General features: G+C 38.8%; 1 protein-coding gene and 1 long non-coding RNA gene across 3 annotated transcripts in view; both read right to left on the reverse strand.

Annotated features, from left to right (window-relative positions):
* Positions 1 to 9783, reverse strand: part of LOC146655367 (uncharacterized) — a 97312-nt gene extending 87529 nt beyond the window's left edge. Inside the window, exon 1 of the long non-coding RNA XR_014914274.1 lies at positions 9523 to 9783. This is a non-coding gene — a long non-coding RNA (uncharacterized LOC146655367). The remainder of the gene's footprint in view (positions 1 to 9522) is intronic.
* A 7719-nt stretch (positions 9784 to 17502) lies between these two features.
* The window catches only part of anapc1 (anaphase promoting complex subunit 1), a 63719-nt gene continuing 56506 nt past the window's right edge, over positions 17503 to 24715 (reverse strand). Inside the window, exons 52-53 of one of the 2 annotated variants that reach the window (XM_085427487.1) lie at positions 22149 to 22280; positions 17503 to 21601 (exon numbers count right to left, since the gene is read on the reverse strand). In XM_085427487.1, the coding sequence (XP_085283613.1) occupies positions 21459 to 21601; positions 22149 to 22280 (275 nt within the window). In that variant the 3' untranslated portion in view covers positions 17503 to 21458. The remainder of the gene's footprint in view (positions 21602 to 22148; positions 22281 to 24715) is intronic. The other variant, XM_085427488.1, reaches the window with a different exon arrangement.

A 24715-nucleotide genomic window follows, 5' to 3' on the forward strand; every position in this document is an offset into this window, starting at 1 on the left:
CAGACAGTAAGCTGATTTATATGTTGGGTATCATGTCAGTGCTTTTCCACTAGGTGGCGATATAACTCTGTGTATAACTCTTGATTCAACGCTCCACCTCCATTCAAAAAGTAAAACGTCGTGTGCTGTAGACACTTCCTAGTGTCTAAATCGTAAAACTATCAGGTTTACTGTTAAAAACAATCTTCAACCACTTCAACACAAACCACCAACAAACAAATATAGTATAAATACAGTATACCACCTCAGTTTTTAAGCATGACACACGAGAAGTAAGTCAGCAAGTGCACATGCACGTGTCCTCTTCATTGCAGTGCTATGGCTTTGACCTTTGACCCTTTTTCACTCCGTTCCCATTTCAGGAATCTGCAGTATCATCAGCTCAATGAAATAAAAGACAAATATGTAAATGCACATTCTGCAAAAATTTTGCATGAAAAGATAAGTAATCGACAAGTGAAGACTGTTTTCATCCTTTTCTGAATGCACGTTCAGGCTCTGCCACTACCACTTCCTCTCCTGTAAAGCCACTAGGTGCAGTTCTTTACTGGAAACCAGTAGCTCTGACTAAAAACACCACAGTAGTAGTGAACAGTGCACTTGTGGCAACGGTTAGTTATCAATAAGTTGCACAGTGTGAGACAGTTAAACCCTCAGTGCCGACTACCCAAGAACTGTCACACATTCTCCATCTTCTCAGCTTCATAGAGCAGCAGCTTACTGGAAACCCTGTAACTGTAAACTAGCGTGGCCAACCAAAAATACCTGCCTACTATGGGTTTGAGAGACCACTCTTACAAGAACAATTCTTAGTTGAGGAAGAGAATTTGCTTGTAAGTACAAGTGCTGATATCAGACATGGGAGTGTTTCCTGTTAAGATATGCAAATGAATTCTGTTGCTAGGGCTAAAGTTACTGCAGATTCTTAGGCAGGATGAAAACATTAAGTTTAAAAGTTACAGGTGGTCCAGCTATTATACAGAACTGCAGGTCTAGAAGCATGCGCCCTTCACACGCATTGCTCGGTCTTCCCTAAAATTAGTTAAACAATCAGACTCAACATTTCAGTGTCAATATCAAACTATTAATAAATGTTAAAAATCTGCATACATTGCATTCTGCTTCCTTCTGCTCTTTTTTTCTTTTCCCTGCTTCCACTAAAACCTGCAAAGTCCTTCTTTTATAACTACTGTGCATACTTCCAGAAACATCAACTTAACACAACCCTGGCCCTTTGAATGCTCTGCGAGAGATTTCTTCTGTGTAATCAATACAATACAATATAATATCTTGAAATGCTTGACACTAATCCCCCCCCAAAAAAAGCCATAAAAAACATAAACTACTGGTTGAAATTCTAGCTGTCACTCAGTGACAAAATCACAGTGTGATTTCTACACGGGGGAAGCTCTGTGCAGCCATATCTGAAACTTTCTGAGAAACAGAAAGGAATGAAAACAGCCTACCCACCCTGCTTAGAGGTAAAGTAAGGCAACTATCAAAGAATATATTTCAGGTTCTGAGTTTGTAAGATTGGACAGAATAAGACAGAACTGCTGCTCACATGTTAGGCTGTCTCCAAAGCAACTGTACTTTCACTTTTAGCTAAGAAAGGATAAAAGGTTAAATCTGGCCACAGGAGCAACAGGTATGCACATACAGTGCACCCACTCACTCACAGTGTGCACAAACACCTTCACAAAAGTCTTAACACTTTTACACGTGAATCAGTGGATAAAGAAAAGCTTTATTTTAAGCTCTCCAAGGCAGGATATCTCGTTCGCATCATGAGAATTTTCCATGAAACAAAATTTGTGGTTTTCCTTGTTTAAAAAGGTGTTCTTTTTCAACATCTCACATGGTCAAAGCCCATTGGTTAATCAGAAATGTGCAAAACAACTCCCATCAAGCTGCAAACAAGGCTTCTTTTTTAGTTCCTGAAAAGCTGAGATGAGAGAGATAAGAGTGTTTTAGGCCGCCTGAGGCCATTATTTCAAAATCGAGGCTTGATGGTGACAGAAGAGGAAGTGCTGCTGTCCCATGGCTGTGACTTACGTGAGTGACTGCGAATGTGTTTGCATTACCAGGCTGTGGTGAAGAACAAAATTCACACAATTACCAGGTACAAAGGCTTAAAGTAAAAAGAGACTCCAATGACACAGAAGACTCAAGTATCGTCTCAGCCAGCCTCTTCACAGCATAGCAAGAATCACTAATGCTGCAGACTTGAAAATCTGGTGCCAAACAGCTCGGAGAGCTTTTAGCACATTTCATTTCATTTGAAAGAAAAAAATGTTTGTTATTCTGTATCTTTAAATTCATCTACTTCATCAGTGCTCAAACATATTTGCATAGCTTTCTTATTGTACAGAAAAGTAAAGACATAACTTTTTTTGTTTAACTTTATTAACTTTCTTGCTACTATTTCAAAAAGAACATCCAGCATTAAAGAAGAAGAAGTTGATAGACCTGGTACCTGCAACAAGGGAGTTAGGGGGTGGTGGGCGGGATTCAGTCCTATGTTTGTCACCAGAGCTAATGCTTTTGATATCTTTTGATTGTGAAAATCCAATGATATTTGGGATTTTTGTGGTTGGGTTTACAGGTAGACTCCATATGTACCAAGGCCTGCTGTTCTTCCAGGACTAACAGGTGCAGCTAGCACACCTACAGGTGTCCTATCTTCAATCTTCACATGCCAAAGAAGGACACTCACAAGCACAGCAAAAACTACACATGGAAGATTGCAATTGGTGCAGCTCCAATTCATTGATAAGGCAGTGAGCCGCAGGTATGGAAGTACCTGTTTGCATTCAAAGAGATTACAATAGAATGACAACTCAATATGGAAATTATGTAATCGCCCTTTTCAGATGAAGAGAGAAAAGACTTCCAATTTAGAGAAGGCCCTTAAAGATTTGGCTTAACACACTGTATACTGTAATAGCTACACCCTTTTTGCACACGCCCTTCTTCTTACTCAGCTATTTATCAATAGTGACTTATATGTATATAAGTCATGTATATATTGTATCTATTTCTTACTTAGTGTATTGTCTGTCTTTGTTAGTTTTTATACTGGAGCACTGTAACAAAAATAATTTCCCCTAGGTATCAATAAAGTATCCTGATTCTGATTAAACTAGCATAAGCTAGCAAGATGAGAATGTCCACCCTCACCATCTTGGATGAAAAAAGAAAAAAATATCACCAGTCATGATAGGTGGCTACCCTGAAATGGAGTTAGTTCCTGTTTAAAGGGAGTTTTTCCTTCCCACTGTCCCAAAGTATTTGCTCATAGGGGGATGTGTGACTGTTGGGCTTTCTAATATTGTCACGTCTTTACCGTACAATATAAAGCACCTTGAGTTGACTGTTGTTGTGAATTGGTGCCATATAAATAAAGCTGAAAATTAATTGTGTCGCAGAGAGGCTACTGTGTCTATGAAAAAACTCACGCTCTTTGGCTAACGAGTTGTCAATCACAAGTTGATCCTTCACATTGAAATGTAGTATTTCGAAACAAAACAGACTTTAACTTTTGTTTCTTCTTTGGTTTGTTTGTTTGTTATTCAGTATGACACAAAATGAGCCCATAAACATAACCATCAACAGGAACGCCTTTACAGAGGTCAAATCAGAAAGTTGTTTTCTTGTAGACTTCTATAGGCCAAGAAGATCTACAGCTATCGCCAACTAGTGGCCTCCAGATAAACTGCCGTATCGGCTTTATTTTTCCAACCCAGAAGCTACGTCCATGTTTTATACTGCATATGGTAGTAACATTAGCTACTCAGCCACCACCCTAACATCTCAGCTTGCGTCACGTTAACATTTTTGTTCCACACTGTCCCTGCTTGTATTTACAGAAATGTGATTTTTATAAATGTTCATGTTTCTGAATAAACATGAGTAAAAACCTACAGTACGGGTGGTTTTTCCAAGCCTGCAGCACTTCCTCACTCCGTACTTAGTAATGAATCCAACAAAATTCCATCGCAGATACAAATTTTGTGACCGCACAGGCAGTTGTGCAATGGTTGATAATCACCTACCATGGTCGTCGCAGTAACAGGCCTCTCTAAATCTTGGTGGTTAATATCAAAACGCTGCATCTTTGTAATTTTTGTGGTTTTAAATTTCTGACAAATACACCCTGGAGATTCTCTACTGCTTGACTGTAACTAAATTTGGGCAGCAGGAACCTAGCCGTTCCACGCCACTTAGTCATTATGATATGTACAGATATGAGGCTGGTATATTCCACTGTAATTTTTAGGAAGTTTAAAAAAAAATCCAAAATGTCATACTGCGCCTTTTAGACCATTTTGAGACCCTAAAACTCTTCACTGAAACTGCTACAGCTGGAAATGAAAGTGGCTGCTGAGGGAAAATCCACTGTTAAAGTGTCAAGAAAAGCCGCTTTACATCTGTGAATCGATCCACTGCGGTTGTGAGAAGGTTTCATCAAGACCGAAGGTGGTAAAAGAAGAGGAACAAGATACTACTACAGCTGAAGTGAGAGCTTTAAAATAATAAGTATAAGTACAAGATTTTTGAATGACACGGACAATTACAGAATACAGACTTGTGTGGAATCTAATCTTTCCCTCCTAATATAAATAATACCTAATAAATACAGGTTAACAAGTGTTTGTTTTTTGTAATATTAATCTATGTGAAATTTAAAGTCCTTTCATTTCTAACCCGAGTAATGAGACACAATTATTCAGGCTCACTTAGGAGCCAGTAAAAATTACACATGTGACAGCAAGATGACTCGAGTGAAATTTCAGTATGTCTGCGGTGTGTGATGTAAAAGCTGCCTACTCATTTGCTTTTGGTCGGTGCACAAATAGACACATGGTTTACTTTCATTTGAATGAGCCATCTGTGGTTTGCATCTCTCAATGCAACATGAAGAGCAGAAGTAGCCTTTACAGTCCTCTGCTGACTGCATGCTCAAAGAAGTGAAGCAACCTAGCCGCAACCCAGTACAGGCGAGGGTAACAGCTCCTGAAGTGAACCGAGTCGTACATGTGGATGTTTTGCTCGTATGCTACGATGCTCTAATCTCAGTAAACTGGTCAATGCATAAAGGTGCTAGTACCAAATCTAAGGAAAATTGTCACCAGATTCTTCAGTTCTCCTCATCTCTACAGAGTATGTCAGAGTGCTGCAGCTCACTGTTTCGATTTTCCCAAGTGTGAATACATTCTTCTTAGAGTTGGACACAGAAGCATAAATCTTATCTTATTAACTCATTCACTGCCAGCCATTGGCAGTGAATGAGTTAAACCCATTGACTCATTCACTGCAATTGACGGCTATAGACGTCAATGGCAGTGAATGAGTTAAGTTATTCTGTATCTGCTAGAAATGTAAATTTGTCTACTGAATTCTTGCAATAGTTTCAAAGTTGCTATTTAAGCTTCTTTCCGCGGCCCTAAAGTGACCAAAAATGAATTCATGGATTAAAATGAAAACAAAAAAAACAACCAGATACAGACTTAGTGTCTGTGTTTGTTTGTTTTTTCCTTCTTGCCATCCTGGGTATGAATCCACCAGTTGAGGCCTTTCTGTGCAGTTGATTGTTCTCCCTGTGCCTCAGGGCACTCCAGTTTCATCTCATGCTCCAAAGCATGTATGCTAGGTTAGTTGGTGGTTCTAAATTGGCCGCAGTTATGAATGTGAATGTGAATGAGTGTCTTTCTTGGTGTGTTGACTGAACAATAAACTGGCAACATGTCCAGGATGGATGACTGAATGACACGCAGTTCACTACACAATCTTATTTTTAACATTCTTTTTTTTAGAACCTACTGTGTGGTGGATTCTTTGAATTCTTCTGGTTTTGACCTCAATGAATTATGATGCTGTTGAAAAGAAGTCTCAGCATGAACATGGGTTAGACTGATTTGCCCGCCTGTGGCTTTCAGTAGGGTTTCACTTTGCATCAGTCATTTGGATCCTGTCTCTTTCTTGGTTCTGTATTTTCCTTCAACACACAAACAGATTTTAAATTCAGCTGAATCTCACCTGCCTTTAAGAATGTAGTTGAACTTAAATGACCCTCACAACTTCAACTCTTGCCTTTCTCTACTTTTGCCTGTGTTTCTATAGCAACTTTGCATTTATATTTCCCCTAATTTGTCTAGATGAAGGCAGAGCACACACATAGCAACCTGTAATCAGTCAGTTCCTGCTTTGACTTCATTTCCATGCTTACCTACTCACAACACAGCTATACACAAGAGCGGCCTTTCTTGTCATTATGAACACAACAATGTGACTTCTCTGTGATTCAGTAATTCCTAGAGGGCAAAAGAAAGTTTATTGCATCAAGTCACACTTTTCTTTGTCACATTGTGAACAGATTCACAGTAAAATATACTGTAGAGACTCTTTACTTCATTGAAAACCACTGTGTGGCTGCTGTTGTGAGAATTGTAATTAAAAGTACGTGACCACTTGCTGAGTTGCAGAATTTCTCACACAGAGGCGAGAGAGGTGCACAAGCTCTATTCTTCACATCTTGAGAAACCTGCTTCCCCTACAGCCCTTTGACTTGCTCAGCATTCAGTATTACAACATCAGCAGATAAATAATGACATGACTTTAAATTATCGCTATTACAGGAACACATTTAAATGTTAAATGTTTTAAATATAATCTTTCACATTTGTCTCAGTTTTTGACTTGAATATATAAAGTGCACAAGTTTGAGCTCTGCTACTTCCTCCTGCTAAGCTTCCAATTTAGGTACTGTGGATGCAAAATGGTGCAAGTGACAAGAGGAAGTTTCTACAATACAGCAGGTCACTAGGCAACACAAAGAAGAAATGCATGATTGTGTTTGTTACAAAGAGTGCTGAACAAACACACCGATCATAATAGGTATAAATAATATATTCAAATAGGCTTCCTCCTATTGTCTGCCTCTCACACACATACACACATACGTTTTCATGCTCACTCTCACAAATGTGCAGCTTCCCTTCCTCTCTCTCCTTCAAACGCACTCACTCAATATTCAGCTCATATCCGGGATGGTAACTCTATACTTCTCTGACTCCAGCCACATGAATGAAGAAAATAGGGACAGGGAAACCCCATGTCACTCATTATGAAACTCACACACGCTTTACACCAGAGTTAGTCTACATCTTTACTCTTAATGAGTCCAAAAAGCAGAGAAACGAGGGGGTGCTAGGATAACTGCCAAAAGAAAATCTGAAAAAGAAAGTTAGTAGAAAGCTGAGTGCTGTTTCTTTAGCTCTGTAAGCTGAATATGAAGGAAAATCAAGTGGAAATATGAGAAAAGCGAGAGAAGGGAAAAACAAAGCTTGGAAAATATTTGTTCCAATTTCACATCAATGCAGAACATGTGGTGAAATTTCAGCCAACAAATTGCTTATTTGTTTAAGCTGTCACTGGAGCGCCCCCTTTAAGAGCAAAAAACAAATTAACCCTACCTAATTTGAAAGCAAAGATGCAAAAAAGAGCATCAAAATAACCACAAATATGAGACTGATCTTGTTTTTTTATACAATAACTTCTGCTCAGCTATTAATTATGAGGTCCCTGGCCAGAGGTTTTTGGAAATAAGTGTGTTCAAACCGCATGAAAAATGACATAAAGTAATTATTTGATTTCAAACAACCTCAATAACTCTATAATAAAAAAAGAAAAAAAATGGAAAGAGCCACCATTTAGTGTTAGTGTACCTCTTTTGGTCAATATTGTTTTAAGGTAGACCATAAAATTAACATCATGCTGTATTAGGAAATAAATGAGAAACCAGCAATCAAGACCATTAAATCAATTGGAAAATGTTTACAGAGGTCATAAATGGAGAAGTAGGGTCGTTTTCCCACTTGATTTTTATTTTTGGGATGACCTAAACACAAGATCCATCAGAGTCACGGAGAGCATATACAAGTAAAATAAATAACTGCATATAATAAAAGTGTAGTTTTGTTTAAAAAAAAAAAATCCTACATTGGTCGGATTATTATAATTATTTTGATGGTGAAGCACAAAATACTTGTATGTCAGAGCTGTCTTTTTAATCATTTAGAACTGCAAAATTACTTCTTATATTCTGTGTATTTATTTATTCATTCTGGTAGGGGTAAGGTGTAGAGGTGGGAATCACCATACATCCCACGATACGATATTATCACAATACTTAATGCACGATATGATATTATTGCAATTTTTTTTGTAATATTTTGCGATATTCAGATTCTGTACATAAAGGTAAACTTTATCAATATTCATTTTATCTAATATCAAAGTCTCGCACTCAGTCATTCTCTCATTTCAGTCAGTTTTATTGTTGACAAACTGAACGGTTTGTATTACAGTCTAGTCCAACTTAACTGAATGCAACCATCTGGTACAATTATAGCTATTCTGAACTATGCAATTTATGAAAACTATGCAGCCCATTCAGCAACTGAAGAATTTGAAAGTAAATTAAAACAAAATATAATTTTACATTAGATAAAAAAGTTTTAAACTTAATTAAAATAAAACATGTCTTAAATTAAAATAAGTAAACTGTCATGTTTATTGCTGCCAAAAAAAGTTAAACACATTTGGACAGTGAAGGAATGTCAGGATTCTTGCTCAGAAAAAGGATCAACATGCTCTGAAGTCAGAGCACAAAAACCTTTTTTGTAACAAAATATCGAATTCTGCTGTCCCTGTATCGATACATTATTAGCAAACAAAATATCACGATACTACACAGTATCGATTTTTTCCCCCCACCCCTAGTAAGGTGGGTGTTCTCAGGTTTTCAAATCCGAATAGCTTTACTCGTTTCCGACAGCACCTGAACGCACCTCTCCCAGTTGCTTCCTTCGCTACGGCAGTTTTGGTTCATAATGAAGAGACGCTCACTGCGCTCTGGTTTGCTTTTTTCCAGGAGGTGACGCTCGCCAACCACACACTGATAAGACTGAGCTATAAAAAGGATCGGCGGAGTTCACATAAGTCACATGGATTTTTTTTTTTCTTTCTTTGCAGGTTTCGCACGATAATAATAACCGGGCGCAGCTCGCGTGACGCGCTTGGATACGGAACACACAAAAAATGCGGACAGGGTGCAGCCCTGTCAAGAAAACCGTTTCAGGTCCAGTCATTCAATAAGGTTTTTAAAAAATACAAAAAGGAAGAGGAAGGCCGGGTTACTATCTCTGTCTGACACCGCATACTTCCTTTTATCTTTGTGCAAACCGCCCATTACGCATGAGTGAGCGTTGCACGGCCCTCAAAACTCCCTGAACCTCTTAAAACGGATAGCATCTCTAATGTGTCTAGGTCTGTGCAAAAAGTACTGAAATACTGCAGTGAATCTGCAAAAAGAAAATCAGCTTTAGTGAATGCAAAGTTCCATCAAAGTCATAATCTGCTTCCTCGTTTGGGCTTTGAAGGGAGCACAGCTGTGAAGTGGTGAATTTATTTGATTTATATGCGTGTAATTCATAAAATAATATGAACTGACAGACTTACCCCCACATCACTGGCGGTCAGGCGCAAACGTTGCACTTCTGTTTCTTTTTTAAATTCAGCCAACATTTGCGAGGCGCGCTTTTGCACCAATATGACCTGACACATTTTCTTTCACTTTCAGACTTTTGCAGTACGGTGCAAAAGTCATCCTCTAACACACAGCAACGCACTTGAGCGCTTTCCATCTTTCTCTCACCTCTCACTAGCTTTCTTAATTGCTGAAACAAACTTGTCCGCTCTAGCTCCACCATTCATACTGAAGTGTCTGCCAGACTTGCAGTGTAATACATTTTCGTATTTTTGGTCACACCCACTGTTTTCAGTTCGCCCAGCCCTCTATGTCGCGCCAGGGGAAGCCTCATGAATGGAGTCCTCTGGTCATCAACGCTGGATTTAATCACATGGAGACTAAATTTACCTGAACACTCTTAACAGTGGTTCACGGTACAAAATTCCACTTAGCGTTATGAACAATGGGTTCAAGTTAACCCAGTGCATGAGTCTTAATGCAGAATACAAGCGTTGAAGCAGAATCCCTGGAACCAGAGATTAGGAAGTGCATAAAAACGCATAAACATGTTGGATGTGTGCAGTATGATTGCACTTATATAACACCTAATAAGTAGGAGTAGAAACAAAATAATTTAGTACAAAGTCCAGTTTCACAGCTCTTACGTGCATAAGAAGAGAATGTTACAGCAAACCATCTTTGAGATTTATGCAGGCATTTCACACATTTCAAAGTTTACTTTATTCATCCAAAGCGTCAACCCCCATAGCAACTCTCTGAGGCTGTAATTAGCTTAGTGAGCCACAAAAATGCTTGCAGGTACCTGTAAACGCTCATCAAATGCACATTCGCTTATTAACAAAAAATCATAAACTATACAAAATATAGTTTATGGGCGTGGCTTCCAAGTGAAACCGGTGCATTCTTTCTGAGGACCCTCTGTGACCTCAGGAAACACTTTCATGATCTCAGCTGCTAGCTTATAGTTGTACTGAATACAACTGTGTAAATGTTTTAGATTAGGGTTGTTACTAGATTAAAAAAGGATGATATAGCAGAGTATGCTTTATAGCAGGCCTAAATTGTGATGTTACTAGTTACTGATCCACAGTTTCTTAGTCAAAGTCCAATTAGAAAACGTCAAGATGACAACAGCAAAAACAGAGGCCAACAGGCTAACATTATGTTGACTAGGTCCATCTTTTATTTACATTCTATGGTGTGAACAAAATTCACTATAAATGAGCCATGAGAACTAACCTGTAAGAAGTACACATAAAATGAAAGTTGCAATGTGATAAGGAAACCCATGATATACGCTATTCATCTGCCACGCTTCACAGTGTGGGGCATTATGCAGATATATTAAAAGCAATCAAGCATTAAAAGACAGGGAAATAAAGCACATTTTCATGAACACACACAGGAAGCAAAAGCAGAAGTTTGGGCGAAAGCTGGGGTGACTTCCCTGTTGCATGTTTCGTTTGGTTTTTGGTGCTTTGCTCAGAAGTACCCATGTTCTATTAATAGATGGTAAAGGGTATCCTTTTCACTGCTCTGCATGTTTGGAAGTGGTAGCCTATGTCAGTGAAAATGCTTAAGCCTCAGTGGGATGAATATGATCACTTCCTCTTGTGGAAACAGTTCTCTATTTAACAAGATGAACCAAGATGAACTCTGCCCATCTTTAGTATGCTGAGTGAGAAATTTCCTGTTTAGACTTACATAATTTCTATGTCTGTGCAAACTCTGTTTAAGCAGAGGAACTGATGTAACTACTAGTTACATCAAGTGTTGAAGTAAATAGACGTTACAGGATGGGGAAGTGCAGTTTTGTCATGTCAGGATCTCCTGAAAGAAGCGTTCGCCCAGTGTGTCAGAAAACTAACCGAAGTTCCAATGAATTAATTTCTGTTCATAATTCAGAGAAACAAATAGAAAGACTTCCATTAAGTAAGGACAGCCCTAAATTAGTCCGTTTTTCTTTACTCAAAACTAAATGTATTTCCCTGTGACCTTACATTTTCTAAAGAGGTTTCAGTTCTTCAACTTGAAAACTGTCATATGTGACTGTTAAATTTGGAGGAAGGGCTAGCACACAATTAGCTTAACTCAGCAGAAATGTGATAACAGGGTGCAAAAGGTCGATGCGCATTTATCTCAACGACGTTCTACATATATGGTGACTGGCGAGGGCACTGAAGTCCATGGAACTGGTGGGTGCTGGAGACCCTGAATTGGAAAAGGGAAGGATGGTTGCTTCTTTCTGAGCTGACAGGGTCTGATAGCACTCAGTCAAAGATAAAGAGGACTTTAACTTTTAAACATAACTTCCTCAAAACACAGTCATAAAGAAGTTAATATTAAAACTGAGCTGTGTCTGTTCCAGTGGTTGACATTCTGTCATAAAACGGCAGTTTATTAAGCTAGAAAAGATGACCATCTTGCTTTATTGTTCCAGGGGCACAAGTATTCAAGGTTTGGTACTTTTAGCCACTTTTGAAACACCGCTACAGTTCCCGTCACACCAAATATGTGAGTTGCCATTTTAAACGACTGTTGTTGTTTTTTCACCTAATCCTGGGCAACAAATTAAATTTCCAAAGTTGTAGAGTATATTGTGACCACCTCTGTAAAAGCAGTTTGATCAGTTAGCTGGTCAGAAGCATTGTATATTTACACAATACCACAATCTTCCTAGGAGTGAATGTCCCAATAAATTCACCCCAAGGAAGTGTAGCCAGAAGGAAAGCGGTTCTCTCTAAAAGAAGAATATAGCAGCATGGCTTAGGTTTGCAAAGTTGCATACGAACCAACCACAAGACTTCTGGGACAAACGAGTCTAAAATGGAGATGTCTGGCCAGAATGCAGAGTGGCATGTCTGAAAAGCAGAAAGAATGTGTCACCACAAACACCTCACACCAACTGTCAAGTGCAGTGGTGGAGGGGTGACCATTTGCGCTGATGCCGTTAAAAAAAAAAAAAAAAGAAGTTCCTTATGGGGATATGAGAAACTAATAAAGTCATACAGAAAACAATTCAAGTTATTGCTGCTAAATGTGGTTTTACAAGCTGCTGAATCATGGAGTGCATGTACATAGACTTAGTTTTTACGACAATATACTTTGCTTTCTCTTGGACATATAATTTTGGCCTATCTGGAAGATTTCCTATAGTTTCTTCTGATTGGGATACAACCAGTTAAAGATGTAGAGCTAACTGGCTTAAACCAGATGTCACAAGAACGGTGGGAATCTAATAAATTGAATGACACAGCACATTTATACAATAGTTATTTGTCAATAGATAGGCCCACTCTAAGACAGGGCCTGTCTTTATAAGTACCAGCCCATTTACCAGTAGCTCAGCTGAGCACTCTATAAGGTTCATTCACCCAATCTCACACAGATTCATACATCACCTTTATCTATGCCTCTCACTTACATGGATGCATCTGGGAGAACTGAATTAAGTATCTTCCCAAAGGATACTTTAGCTGGAGACAGGAATCAGTCGCCTCTATTGGTAAGCTTGGTAAGCCACCTTTTAATGAGGACCATGAATAGCACATAATATTGTTTTAAAAGAAAATAGAAATCCCCCAAACAGACATCTGAGCGTCCATTGACTTCTATAGACCTGGGCTTTTCCAAAAGGGGGAGTTACCATTGGATGTTCACAGAAAAGAATGCAGGTTTAAGCAACTTACACAAAGGTGTCACTTTTCAAATTTAGAACGTGCATCCTTCCTTCGCAGTCTATCGTTGGTTGTAGCAGCTGTTGGACTGCCATGTCATGGACTGGCCAGAAAAGCTGCAAAGTATAATATCATTGTATTCTGTTCTAAAAATTACATATCAGTATCTAAGCTTCTTGATCCTATTTAGAAGATTTTACAGTAAGTGATCATTTTTAATGTTTTAAATATTTGGCCTTGATTTTACAATAAATATATCTACTATTGTCAAAACATAACGTCAGAATTCCCTTTTAATCATTTCAATATTATTCTTGGTTTGCCTTCTTGGTGGTCTACAATCAAGTTGTGTTTGTATGAGGGTTAAAACAAAATACAAGTCTATGTGCGCCTCTGTGTAAAGTTAAAACATGAGAAAAGCCAGAGTGTGAGGGCATGTTCACCCATGACACACTTAAATTGGCTTATTGTGGAAACAAACACAACTGAATTTTTTCCCCTTGCCTTCTGGAGGCAGATCTTTTCCCACAGGCTCAATGAACTGGTATTACAAACACTGCACTCAGTCAAGCATCCCTGTTTCCCAAGATTGTAAATGCATATTTCTTTTGATCTGTTTGCGTTTTATCTTTTCAACTTAAAAAAATCCTACGCTACTACCTTAACATTATCCATTCATTCATCATTATGATCCTCCATCCTAAGCTCTTTATTCAGGTACGGATCATAGGGGCACCAGTCTAAGAAGAGATGCCAGGATCATCTTCTCCCTGGTACCAAAGAGTTCCCCAAGCAAGCTGAGAAATTTTATCTATTCAGCAAGTCTAGTCTGCCCCAGGCCCTCCTCCAAATTGGACATGCACAAAACACCTCACTCAGGAGGCATGCCAGAAGGCATCCCAGTCAGATGTGTGGTGAACAACCACAACTGGCTCCTTTCAATGTGGAAGAATAGCAGCTCTATTCCAAGCATCTCCCCACCCTCTCTCCTCGTGTGAATTTGACTACCCTTTGGAAAAAGCTCTTGACCAGATCACTTTCAAGCTTAGCTGTCTCTTTACCACACCCAACATGCACAACAATGAAGACGCCACATCAGTCAATAGGTCAGTCTCCCGGTCCCGCTTTACTTCACATATGAACAAGACATTTTTTTTCTGGCTAAGAACCATGGCCTCAGACTTAAAAGTTGCTCATTTTCATTCCTGCCACTTCAAAGTAGGTTGCAAACCACTCTAGTGCAAGCTGGAGGTCATGACTTGATTTAGCCAGCAAAACCACGTCAACTGCCAGCAGATGAGATCCCAAGACCATCAAATCTGCCACCTTAGGCCCCTCAACTGTGCATAGTAATTCTTTCCACAAAAGAATTAGTGACAAAGGGCAACAGCCACTGGAAACTGGCATTGTGAGCCAAGCTCTCATTGCTGTTGTACAGGGACTGAATGGCCCGGAACAACAGGCCCAATACCCCATACTCCTGAGGCAACCCCAACAGGACACCCTAAGGGATGCCAATGAATGCCTTCTCCAGGTCCACAAAACATAGGTGAGTAAACGCCCACACATCCTTGAATATACTGGAGAGGATAAGGGCCTGGTTACGGTTTCCACAACCAGGACAGAAACCTCAATGCGCCTCCTGAGTTGGAGTTTCAACTAATGAACAGATTGTCCCTCGAGGACCTTGGCAATGACCTCCCCAGAGGGGTCTGTGTTCTCTGAAGTTGGAACACGCCCTCTGCTTCAAAAAGGAACCACTATCTGAGTTTGCCAGTCCAGAGGCACTGTTCCAGGCTTCCACGCAATGTTACAGAATGATGTCTTAACAAAAGTTTACTAGAGATGGGCTGGCTGTTGCGCTGACTTTCTGTGGGGCACAATAATGTTTTCAATATGAGGTCAAGACAAAAATCTGGTTCCCTTTCTTAATTATTTTAAGGGGTTTTCCATTGTTGTAAATGAGTAAGTATTGCAAGTATTAGTAATGTCATGCATATCCAGTTAGAATAGTGATTAGTTATATACCCTTAATCAACCTTCTGCACTCTTTTCTTTGATCTATACTACAGGACATTCAGAATTTTTGGTTTTGTCTGGACTGGTTACTTTTCTTCCACATCTCTTCGCCATCTCAGAGAGATGGTAACAAGATGTTGCTTGGGCCGCAGGTGAAGTGAGTCACACTGAAACATGCTTTCTGTTTGAGTATTATCTGCTGTTATTTTTTATTTAGCAACCGCAATGACATGAAGACCAGTTAAAGAAGACTTTAGTTTCTTTGTGACTGTTTAATTTGAACTGGATATCTAAGGCAGGCATACACTGCATTGTATGTGTGAAATTCAGAGGAAAACCTGTGAGATAAGATCTAAACACAGATTTTCTGCAAAAGAATACACTCCCACAGCAATTCACATGCTGTAATGTTCAAAACAAAGTTTCTCTGTAACCATGAGACATTACCCACCCAGAAAATGTGGGATGCCTACTATTCTGCAAGAGCACATGTGGCCCTGCAGCATCATAACAGTAGGGATACAAGGAAGTTCAAGAAAGAAGTACAGTCATTTACAGCCTTCAGTCGAGACTTGAGGACTATTAAAACCACGAGACCTTCATCATCTGACAGACATCCACAGGCCATCCCAGTTCCGGTTCCTGGGCTCTGTTTACTGATTAACATCATGTGACTTTTCTCTGGAATGTTTGTTAAGACGTGTTGACTGAACCAGCATGCGTTTCCAGGAAACCACATGCATATAATCAGCCAGCTAAACATGCAGCACAGACACTGGGTGCCTGGTTAGCTTACAAATTACACTGTGTGTTACTAGATACCAGTCAAACACAATGCTACATGGGTGGCATTGTTGGCATGCAAGAACAGAGTTCTTTCACACTAATCTTACAGGAGTTATTGCAGATAAGGAGCAAGTCAACAGTTGTCATCAGTTTAGAAATAGTTTTACTATTTATATTGTTGTTTACCAGCTCCACACTTACAGGGGTGTAAAAAAAAAAAAAAAAGGAAAAATTTTCCCCTTCTTGACTACTTATTTTTTGCATATTTGCCAGACTTTTGTGCTTCAGATAATCAAAAAAAAAAAAATATAACACTAAGATAACCCAAGAAAATAGATCATTACATTTATTAAGGGGAAAAAAAGCATCCACACCACCACATATTGGGGAAAGCAGAGTTCAGTGTGGCTAGCCTCGCCCATGCCTGATTACTGCCAGACCTGCTGAACCAAGAAACCGCTTAAATAGAACCTGTCTGAAAACATGAAGCAGATTAAACGATCTCAGAACTCAACACATCATGCCACAAGCTAAAGGAACTCCAGAACAGATGCAAATGGTTGCAAAGCCATTTCTAAAACTTTGGGACTCCAGTGAACCATCATCTACAAATAGAGAAAAACTAGAACATTGTGTACCTTCCCAAGAGTCGAAAATCTACCAAAATTATTCCAAGGGATCCCAAAGGAACTCAGAAAAACATCTAAAAAACTGCGGGCCTCACTTGCCTCAGTTAAGGTCAGTATTCATGATCCGACAATAAGAAAGAGATCAGGCAAAAATGGAGTTCATCAAACCAAGAGTAAAACATGGCGATGGTAACGTGATGTTCCGGGGCATTGCTGCCTCAGGACCTGGACAACTTGCCATAGCTGATGGAAGGATAAATATTGCCCTCAACTAGAAATCCTGAAGGAGAAGCAACTGCAATGAAATGAAGACCATTTGAGGAAGACTTCCATTGGTCCATCAGTTTGTGCCCTGAAACTTAAACATACTTGGGTTATGTAGCAAACAATGATCCGAAACATACCAGAAAGTCCACCTCTGAGTTGCTCAACAAACAATCTAAATGAGGATTTTGGAGTGGCCTAGTCAAAGCACTAACTTAAAGATGCCTCAATGTGAGGTTAGGTCATTCATGCTGGAAAACCTTCCAATGAGGCTGAATTAATAATAATTCTAAAAAGAAGGGTGGACCAAAATTCCTCCACAGTGATGAGCAATACTCATTGGCAGTTATCACAATGCTTGATTGCAGTTTTTGTTGCCAAGAGTGGTACTGCATTTTGTATTTACTAGGTTCATCTTTGTCTACTATTACAATTTGTTTGATAATTTGAAACAGTAAGTATGAATGTGAAAACTAAATAAATAAACATGCAGGAAGGGTGCAAGCTGCATTTAATTTCTCTCTTAGGGTCAACATAGCAAGCTAACATTGATTATAATTAGCTTAAAAGCACACCATGGTTAACATGTTACAAGCAACTAATTCACATGTTCAGCAGACAAGGATGCATTCATTATTAGTGAGCCAATATTGTTTCCTGAGGGAAATTTCTCTCATTACTCATGATCAAATATTTATTAGCAAGATACTTTCTGTTTCATTATCATTTCCCACTGGGAAATACCCATGTCATTATCTATTACCCATTACGCATTATCAATAGCTGTCCATCCGCTGCTAAATACTCCATCACTAGGGAGCTTCATTTTGTGTCATTTTTAAACCAAAACCGTGAGCAACAAGTAACTAAATCAGTAGACCTGAGAGACAATTCTCCATGGGTTAGCTTTAGAAATTAGTTACCACTGGTTAACAATATCATCATATGTTAGGGGGATTGGGAAACTTGTAAGGTCTTATTTGTGGGACATGGCAACAAAAAACAACCAAATACTCTTTCCCATATGAGCATAGCCCACTTTAAAAGCCTGGTGGAAAACAAAACAAAACACAAACACATGTGGAAAAACATTCAAAGCTGGAAGCAGAAAAAAAAGTCCCTTGCCAATGTTCGGGTAGGTAAGTATTTGGACAATGAGCTTTTGAAAGCCCCATTAAAGGATAATAAATTTCAATGTTGATTTAGCAACTGCAATGAAATGAAGATCAATTGAGGAAGACTTCCATTGGTCGGTCAGTTTGTGCCCTGAAGCTCAAACACATGTGGGTTATGCAGCAGAACAATGATCCGAAACATACCAGAAAGTCTACATTTTTTTCAGTTACTCAAAAAAAACAAAAACAAACAAACAAAAGAAAAACAATCTAAATGAGGATTTTGGAGAAGCCTAGTCAAAGCTCTGACTTAAAGATGCCTCAATACATGACATGAGGAATCATGTCTCAGCCTCTGAAAATGAGGGACGATGTATAAAAATGACTCAAATGAATACAAACATTATTAAGACACTTTTGTTAAACCATTTAATTAAAGCGGAGAGTCTGCATTTCCATCAAATCTTGTTGGAAATCCACTGTGGTGATGTAAAGAGGTACAGTTACAAAAATCATGTCAGTGTCCAAATCCTCATGGGTTCCTATGCACACAGAAGCTAACCAACAAAGGTGGTTTTTAATATTATGTCTCTTTAAAGAAAGGGCCTCATTGTGATGGGAAAAGGAACTAGTGTTTAAGGAGACTCAAGCACCATATCCACCCAAACACTTCAGACAAATTCAGATAAAAGCCAGGAAATATTTTAGAAAGACATAATAGAATGACCACAATTGTCTTCTTGAGCAAAATAAAACTCCACATCTTCAGTCGTGGCCCTGAAAATGTCTTTTCATCCTTCAAAGCTATGCAAGTCACGTCTGGTTGCTATTTTAGAGCCTTTTCAAGGTTTAAACCATCGGAAAAGACTTGTTTAGCACAGTAGGAAACACAATGGTGTTTAAATGTGGGTGGACCAGCCAAAGGAGTGCTTAACAGATGCCTGAAATCCTGTGTTTTGTCCACCCAAACCATAGCATGTAGCCTCAGAATGAGGAAGAGTAAATTAAAAAAAATAGAACACTTGTTGGTCCTTTATTATAACCTGTCTTATCTGTGGATAATGACTCAATTAACAAAATATAAGTGAAATGACTGGCATTTGTTGGAAGCTGGAAAGTTTGACTCGTCTACAACTTTTGCAAATGGAAGCAAGAATTTGCTGAAAAATAGAAAACTACAACTTCACTATATTATCTGAAGAGTTTGATGCTAGCATGCTCTGTGTGTTGCAGCTCTATGAGGTGGGTGTGGGCCACTTGTTTGCTCGGATGTTTTCCATTTGCTCTGGAATGTTCTTAGAGCTGTTGGTTAGAAATGATCTAAGACTGAGCTAAACACATACTGCAAACCCTCCCACACAGGAACTACATGACATTAAGATTTCCATACTCAGCTGGGAATCAAAATCCAAGAGTTTTCTGAGAGTTTAAAGGATAAAGTGGGGTTTTTTCCACCTATAATACTGGGACACACACACATTGTGGAAGAGAAACATATCCAGATATTGATAGAAAAACATGAACAAAGGGGTTAGTATTGATTTAATAACATCTCTTTGGGAGTTGTAAACAGGAAGTGTAATGTTGCTTTGGATGTGGGCTGCAGCTGGATATATTTATTTAAATTTGAACAAAATGGGTATTGAAAAGGTCTTGTTTGCAATGAATCCACATTTGAATAGACAACCATAACTAGGCTAGTTTGATAATAAAACGTAAAACCTGATGGCACTCCAGCAACTACAGAAAAAGCATCTGGGAACCACACTGAGCCACTGTTGCAGCTTATTAATGTGAGGATTAGTGACCTTACAGTCCCTTAAAGTCTTTTAATGAAATCTATTTACTATTTTTCTCCAAATTTTTATTTCGATATATCCAACACAGTTAGTATTATCATCATTAAGATATACATCAGTTAAGTTTTGTTCCAAATTTCTGTCTTTACCCGTTTCATTTATATAAAATTTATTTCTGCTCATTGTTGGTGAAACTGTTTTATAGAAATCTGACTCCGTGAGCACTTTGGAAGAGAAAAGCGTCAAGAAATGGTCAGTTAGTTTTCACTAACTCGGATTTCCACCACTACATGCAGTAGTGCATTTTTAAGCACTTATGCTACAGTCATGAACTGCAAAGGAAAGTCCCAGTCTGGGGTGTCAGATTTTCTGGCTAAGCTCAGCATCAAATATCCAACAGAAACACAAAAATCTGTAAATGTCTTCAAGAAAACACCAGCATAACTTACTTCATAAGAAATTGTGTTTTTTTTGTTACTACTAGCACATTTTAACCTGACCGTTCAGATTACCTCCACAGTTTTATGAGTTATGGTTTGGTTAAATAAAGGCAAAAATTTAGAGGATTAGATGCTGACCTCACGTTCTCAGGCCATATCACAGTTTCTGTGTTGGTGTAAAGATTCACAAAGCAAACTAAAGCAAGTAACAGTGCAAATAACTAGCAAACTGAGCCCCACCTGTGGAGGACATTGCTTTACTACAAAACTATCACTGGAAGATCAGGGGATTTCTTTCATGTGGCAGGACACCTGAAACAACACAGACCATTTTGTTTCACGCATCACTTAAAAAGCGACCTTTATCTTATCCACACTGATGCAAGGCTGGCACCACAAAAGTAAGATCTGAGCTAAATAAACAAGCATGACGGACACTGGCAACAACACATCAAAAAAGATGAATGCAGTTCTTGTGAGGGTTTAATGAGCAGTAAGCAACTGGTCTTTGTCAGAAACATAAAAACACAGGAAATGCAGCAGCATTTTCAAAAAGAGTATCTTCAAAGTGGTGGACATAATGAGATCTAAAAAAGAGGAAACAATAAGGCAGATGATGTCCTGATTATGTTGAGGAGTCTCATTCACCCACATTAAGCCACAGAATAAAAACAGTATTCATGGAGTGTGCAGGTACTTCTGCTTTTTATTGCCTTTTCTGTCTTTTCATGTTCACTCAACCCAGTGGACTGAACTCAGCTTGAAAACTAGTATATGACAACAGCTGAATTATAATGATCAGTTCATTCTGTTCTATCTGCCACTGGAATTCTGAGTAACCATCTGAAAAGGTTAAACTGCACGATTACTGCAGCCTAAACCTTTTTTATACCATTAAAAAAAAACCCAACCTAAATACAAATATGTTACAAAGATAATTACTTTGGTTATTTCATTTCCTAGAGCCTCAGAGGGAAAAAGTCAGTTCTTCTCCATTCAAGGCAGCCATGCTGCATTTAGACAAAAGATGTCTAATGCTCACATTTTGTCCCACGTGCTGCACCTGTTTGCAGCTGTTACAGGTAGAAAATCAGTCCCACGGGTGCCAGCAGTGCAAGGCTTTGAAGTGTTTCTCTGAGAGGATACCAGCCCATTTACGAGTTCTGAGAATCACAATCAAAATGCTTGCAGTGGAAATCCCAGCAGTGTGTGTGGTCCAGATGCAGAACCCAGAAGGACAGGTACGAGCCTCAGCAAATCTCTCAAAGGGATGCCCAACTGGCTGCTAAGTAACAGTAAGTCCCCAAGTGAGCTGCAGCCTGCATGTGAAAGAATAAAGCCTTAAACAAGTGTGCAGTTTTCATCATATGAATTTTTTTTGTACAATGGTTTCAAGTTCTGTATGATAGATGTATGGATAGATAGAAACATATATGTATATATATTAAAAAAAATAAATAAATACACATGACATATAATGTAATTGCAAGGAGGTATTTCTGTAGTCTATTGATACTAGATAGTGGAAAAGGGGTGGGATTAAATAAGCTTATGCTTCTTCCTGCTCCTTTTTGAACAAGAACGTTATTTGGAGTTGTGGTTGCTCGTTTTCCTTTTGTTTTGCTTTGTTCATTTGTCTCTTTTAATTCTATTTTGTTGTACTTTTTCAACATGTTCAAAATAAAGATTCAATCAATCAATCAATCAATCAATCAATCATGATGGTAGAAATGCTACTTTCCCCCTCTTAGTTACATTGTAGCGATCTAAGTCATAGAGGTAAATTCTTGATGCTGTCAACAGCATGCTGGATGTTTATATGCAAAAGTACAAATGCAGTTTCATGTGAGCGTATGTTTGTCTTACCCTCCAGCTGTGTGTGTGCGTTCTTGAGGTAGGGGATTGACCGGTACACCAAGAAGCAGGCCAACATGATCGATTGGGTGTCCTTTGAGAGTGCCTCTCCCTTCATGTAGGTCCTCAACACAGAGCTGTTTTCTAGGAAAGAAAACAGATATTTGATGAGAGAAGACAGATATTTTTTTTATTTACATTTTTTTTTTAAGCTTATACCGGTAATCAATTATCTTACTAGAAAATGCCTTTTTCCATTCTTTATTTCTTTCTTTTTTGAAACCTGATACCTGTCATGTTTTTGTCTTCTTTGCTCATACATGGTAGAGTGAGCCAATGTGGATTACAGACACGGAATGAATGAACAAAAGAAAACTAAAAACAGAAAAAAAAAGTGATTTTTGTGCCTAAAACCAGAGGACCCATAGTTTTCACTATCCCAAAAGAGGATATCCGCTTGTTATCCCTCTGGAACTATTAGGTCCGACTGACGCTTAGCACCAGTGATCTGGCGAAAGCCAAGGACTTTATGAAGGACAGTTCTGCACTGAAACTGGAGTAATAAAAGGCTGCTTAAAGGCAAAGCAGCAGCTGTTCAACAGGCAGTATTTAAACTCTGTTTACAGTTCCACTTTAGCCAAGGTGACAGCAGATAGAACAACAGATTCATGGTTTGCCCTCCGTGGCCTTGATGTAAAAACAAAACTTTACTCGTTGCTATCTGGAATGTGCGTCGTGTCAGCAAGCCATGTGGCAAATATGCAGTTCTGCACATTTGCTGCATGTGGCATGCAAAGTCACGCCTTGATTTACTTTCAAGCAAGCCAATTTACCTCAAAACTGTGTAATCATGTCACAAGACTGTAGAAATGTGTTTCTGTCCCCAGGCTATGCACGCATCCTTAAATATATTTCAACAGGAAATGCCCCTGGTGATTTTAAGGGTGGAAATCTCCATCTCTCTCAGAACAGTTGTGTGAGAAAAGGTCTCAGAAAAATAAGTCCTATGCTGCTGAATTTCCTTACATTTTCTAAAAACACAATTCAAAACTAATCTTTAATTGATAATGGTCCCTTTTAGTATTGCATGAAATTCAAAGAATCCCATTGGGAAATATCTGTGACTTCTTGTGTACCTCAGTATCTTTTATGAATGAATTCACTGCTGCATGCAGTCACTTCTCAGAAAGATACAAGGGTTGAAACAAGAATCATAAAAATAACAAGCAAGCTCTTGATACATATTTCATTCATGGTTGAGTTCCAGAGAACTTCACATTCCCGATGCTTGAGGTCAAGCTAGTTTGGATTTCCTTTCAGCTGTCTGCCAGAGGCGAGAGGCGTCACAAAACATAAAAGTAAAGGCATGCTTGAATTATTTCTTGAATGCAGTCCCATTCAACTACTTCACCTGTTTCCCACGCTGCTTATTGTGCATTTATTACCATGTGGGTGTGTTAGTGTACTTGTGTGTGCAATTTCTGTGATGGAATGCGTGTTTGTTTAAGTATATACACAGGCTGGTTAACTTCTAAACTATGACATTAATGTGCTACACCCGTTACAGGAAAACAAGCTGAAACACATCCTGCCTGTGAAATACTCGGCATGTGACACTGCTGCTCAGCAGAGCCAACTCTTTGTCACATGCAGGCACTGCAAAAATAAATGCTCACTAGATCTATATCTATTATCTATCTATACATGTTATGTGTTCACAGAGTCTATACTTGCTGATATTAATGCATCTAATGTCAAGCTTGTTTATCAGTAGAAAAAAAAAACTGATTGCTTTTGAAGAATGTCTAGCTAACAGCTGACTTTCCTCAGCTGACACCTGTCATATGGTGGCCTTCTGATTCTCTCTCATACAACTTGTCACATTGTCCTTAAAGTGGACTATTGCGCCAATTCCTGCTCCACTCAACTCTATTTTAATCAAACAGAACAATATGAAAAACAAAGGTCACCCACATTATTACAGAGAAAACTGCACCAATCAGATAATCCCCTATGCACAAGCAGTAGGCAACAGTAAAAACAACCCCCTTTTAATGATGATGCCTGTCTCCCAAATTATGGGAGACTGGCAGCTGCTTCCACATGAGAGGTCCATAATAGCTGGAGGCTCTGCCTATGATTTTACTTTTAGAAATTCTAGGAGCCACAAGTAAGCCAGCAGTCTGAGAGCAAAGTGACGGGAAAATGAAGTACGAGGAAATCTTTACGATATCATGCTGGCGGATTATTGAAGACCTTGTAATTGAGAAAGATTTTAGATTTAACAGGGAGCCATAGAAGAAAATCCGTGTCACTACTCTTGCTCCATTATTTTGGATTAAGGCTTTTCAGAGAACTTTGAGAACAACCTGATAATAATGAATTACAATAGTCCCATGTAGAAGTAATAAATGTATTAAGTAGCTTTCACCCTAAGTAAGGATGTTTCTAATTTTAGAGAGATTGTGTCGATGAAAGAAAGCAGTTCTGTATTTTTACTTAATGTGAACACTAAATGACATAACCTGCTCAAAAATGACTCCAAGATTCTTCACAGTTTTACTGGAGGCTAAGGTGAT

This window comes from Rhamphochromis longiceps, linkage group LG13 (assembly GCF_057381845.1).
Source record: "Rhamphochromis longiceps isolate RC_006_pf linkage group LG13, R_longiceps_female_GT1.1, whole genome shotgun sequence".
In the NCBI taxonomy this organism is placed as follows: Eukaryota; Metazoa; Chordata; class Actinopteri; order Cichliformes; family Cichlidae; genus Rhamphochromis; species Rhamphochromis longiceps.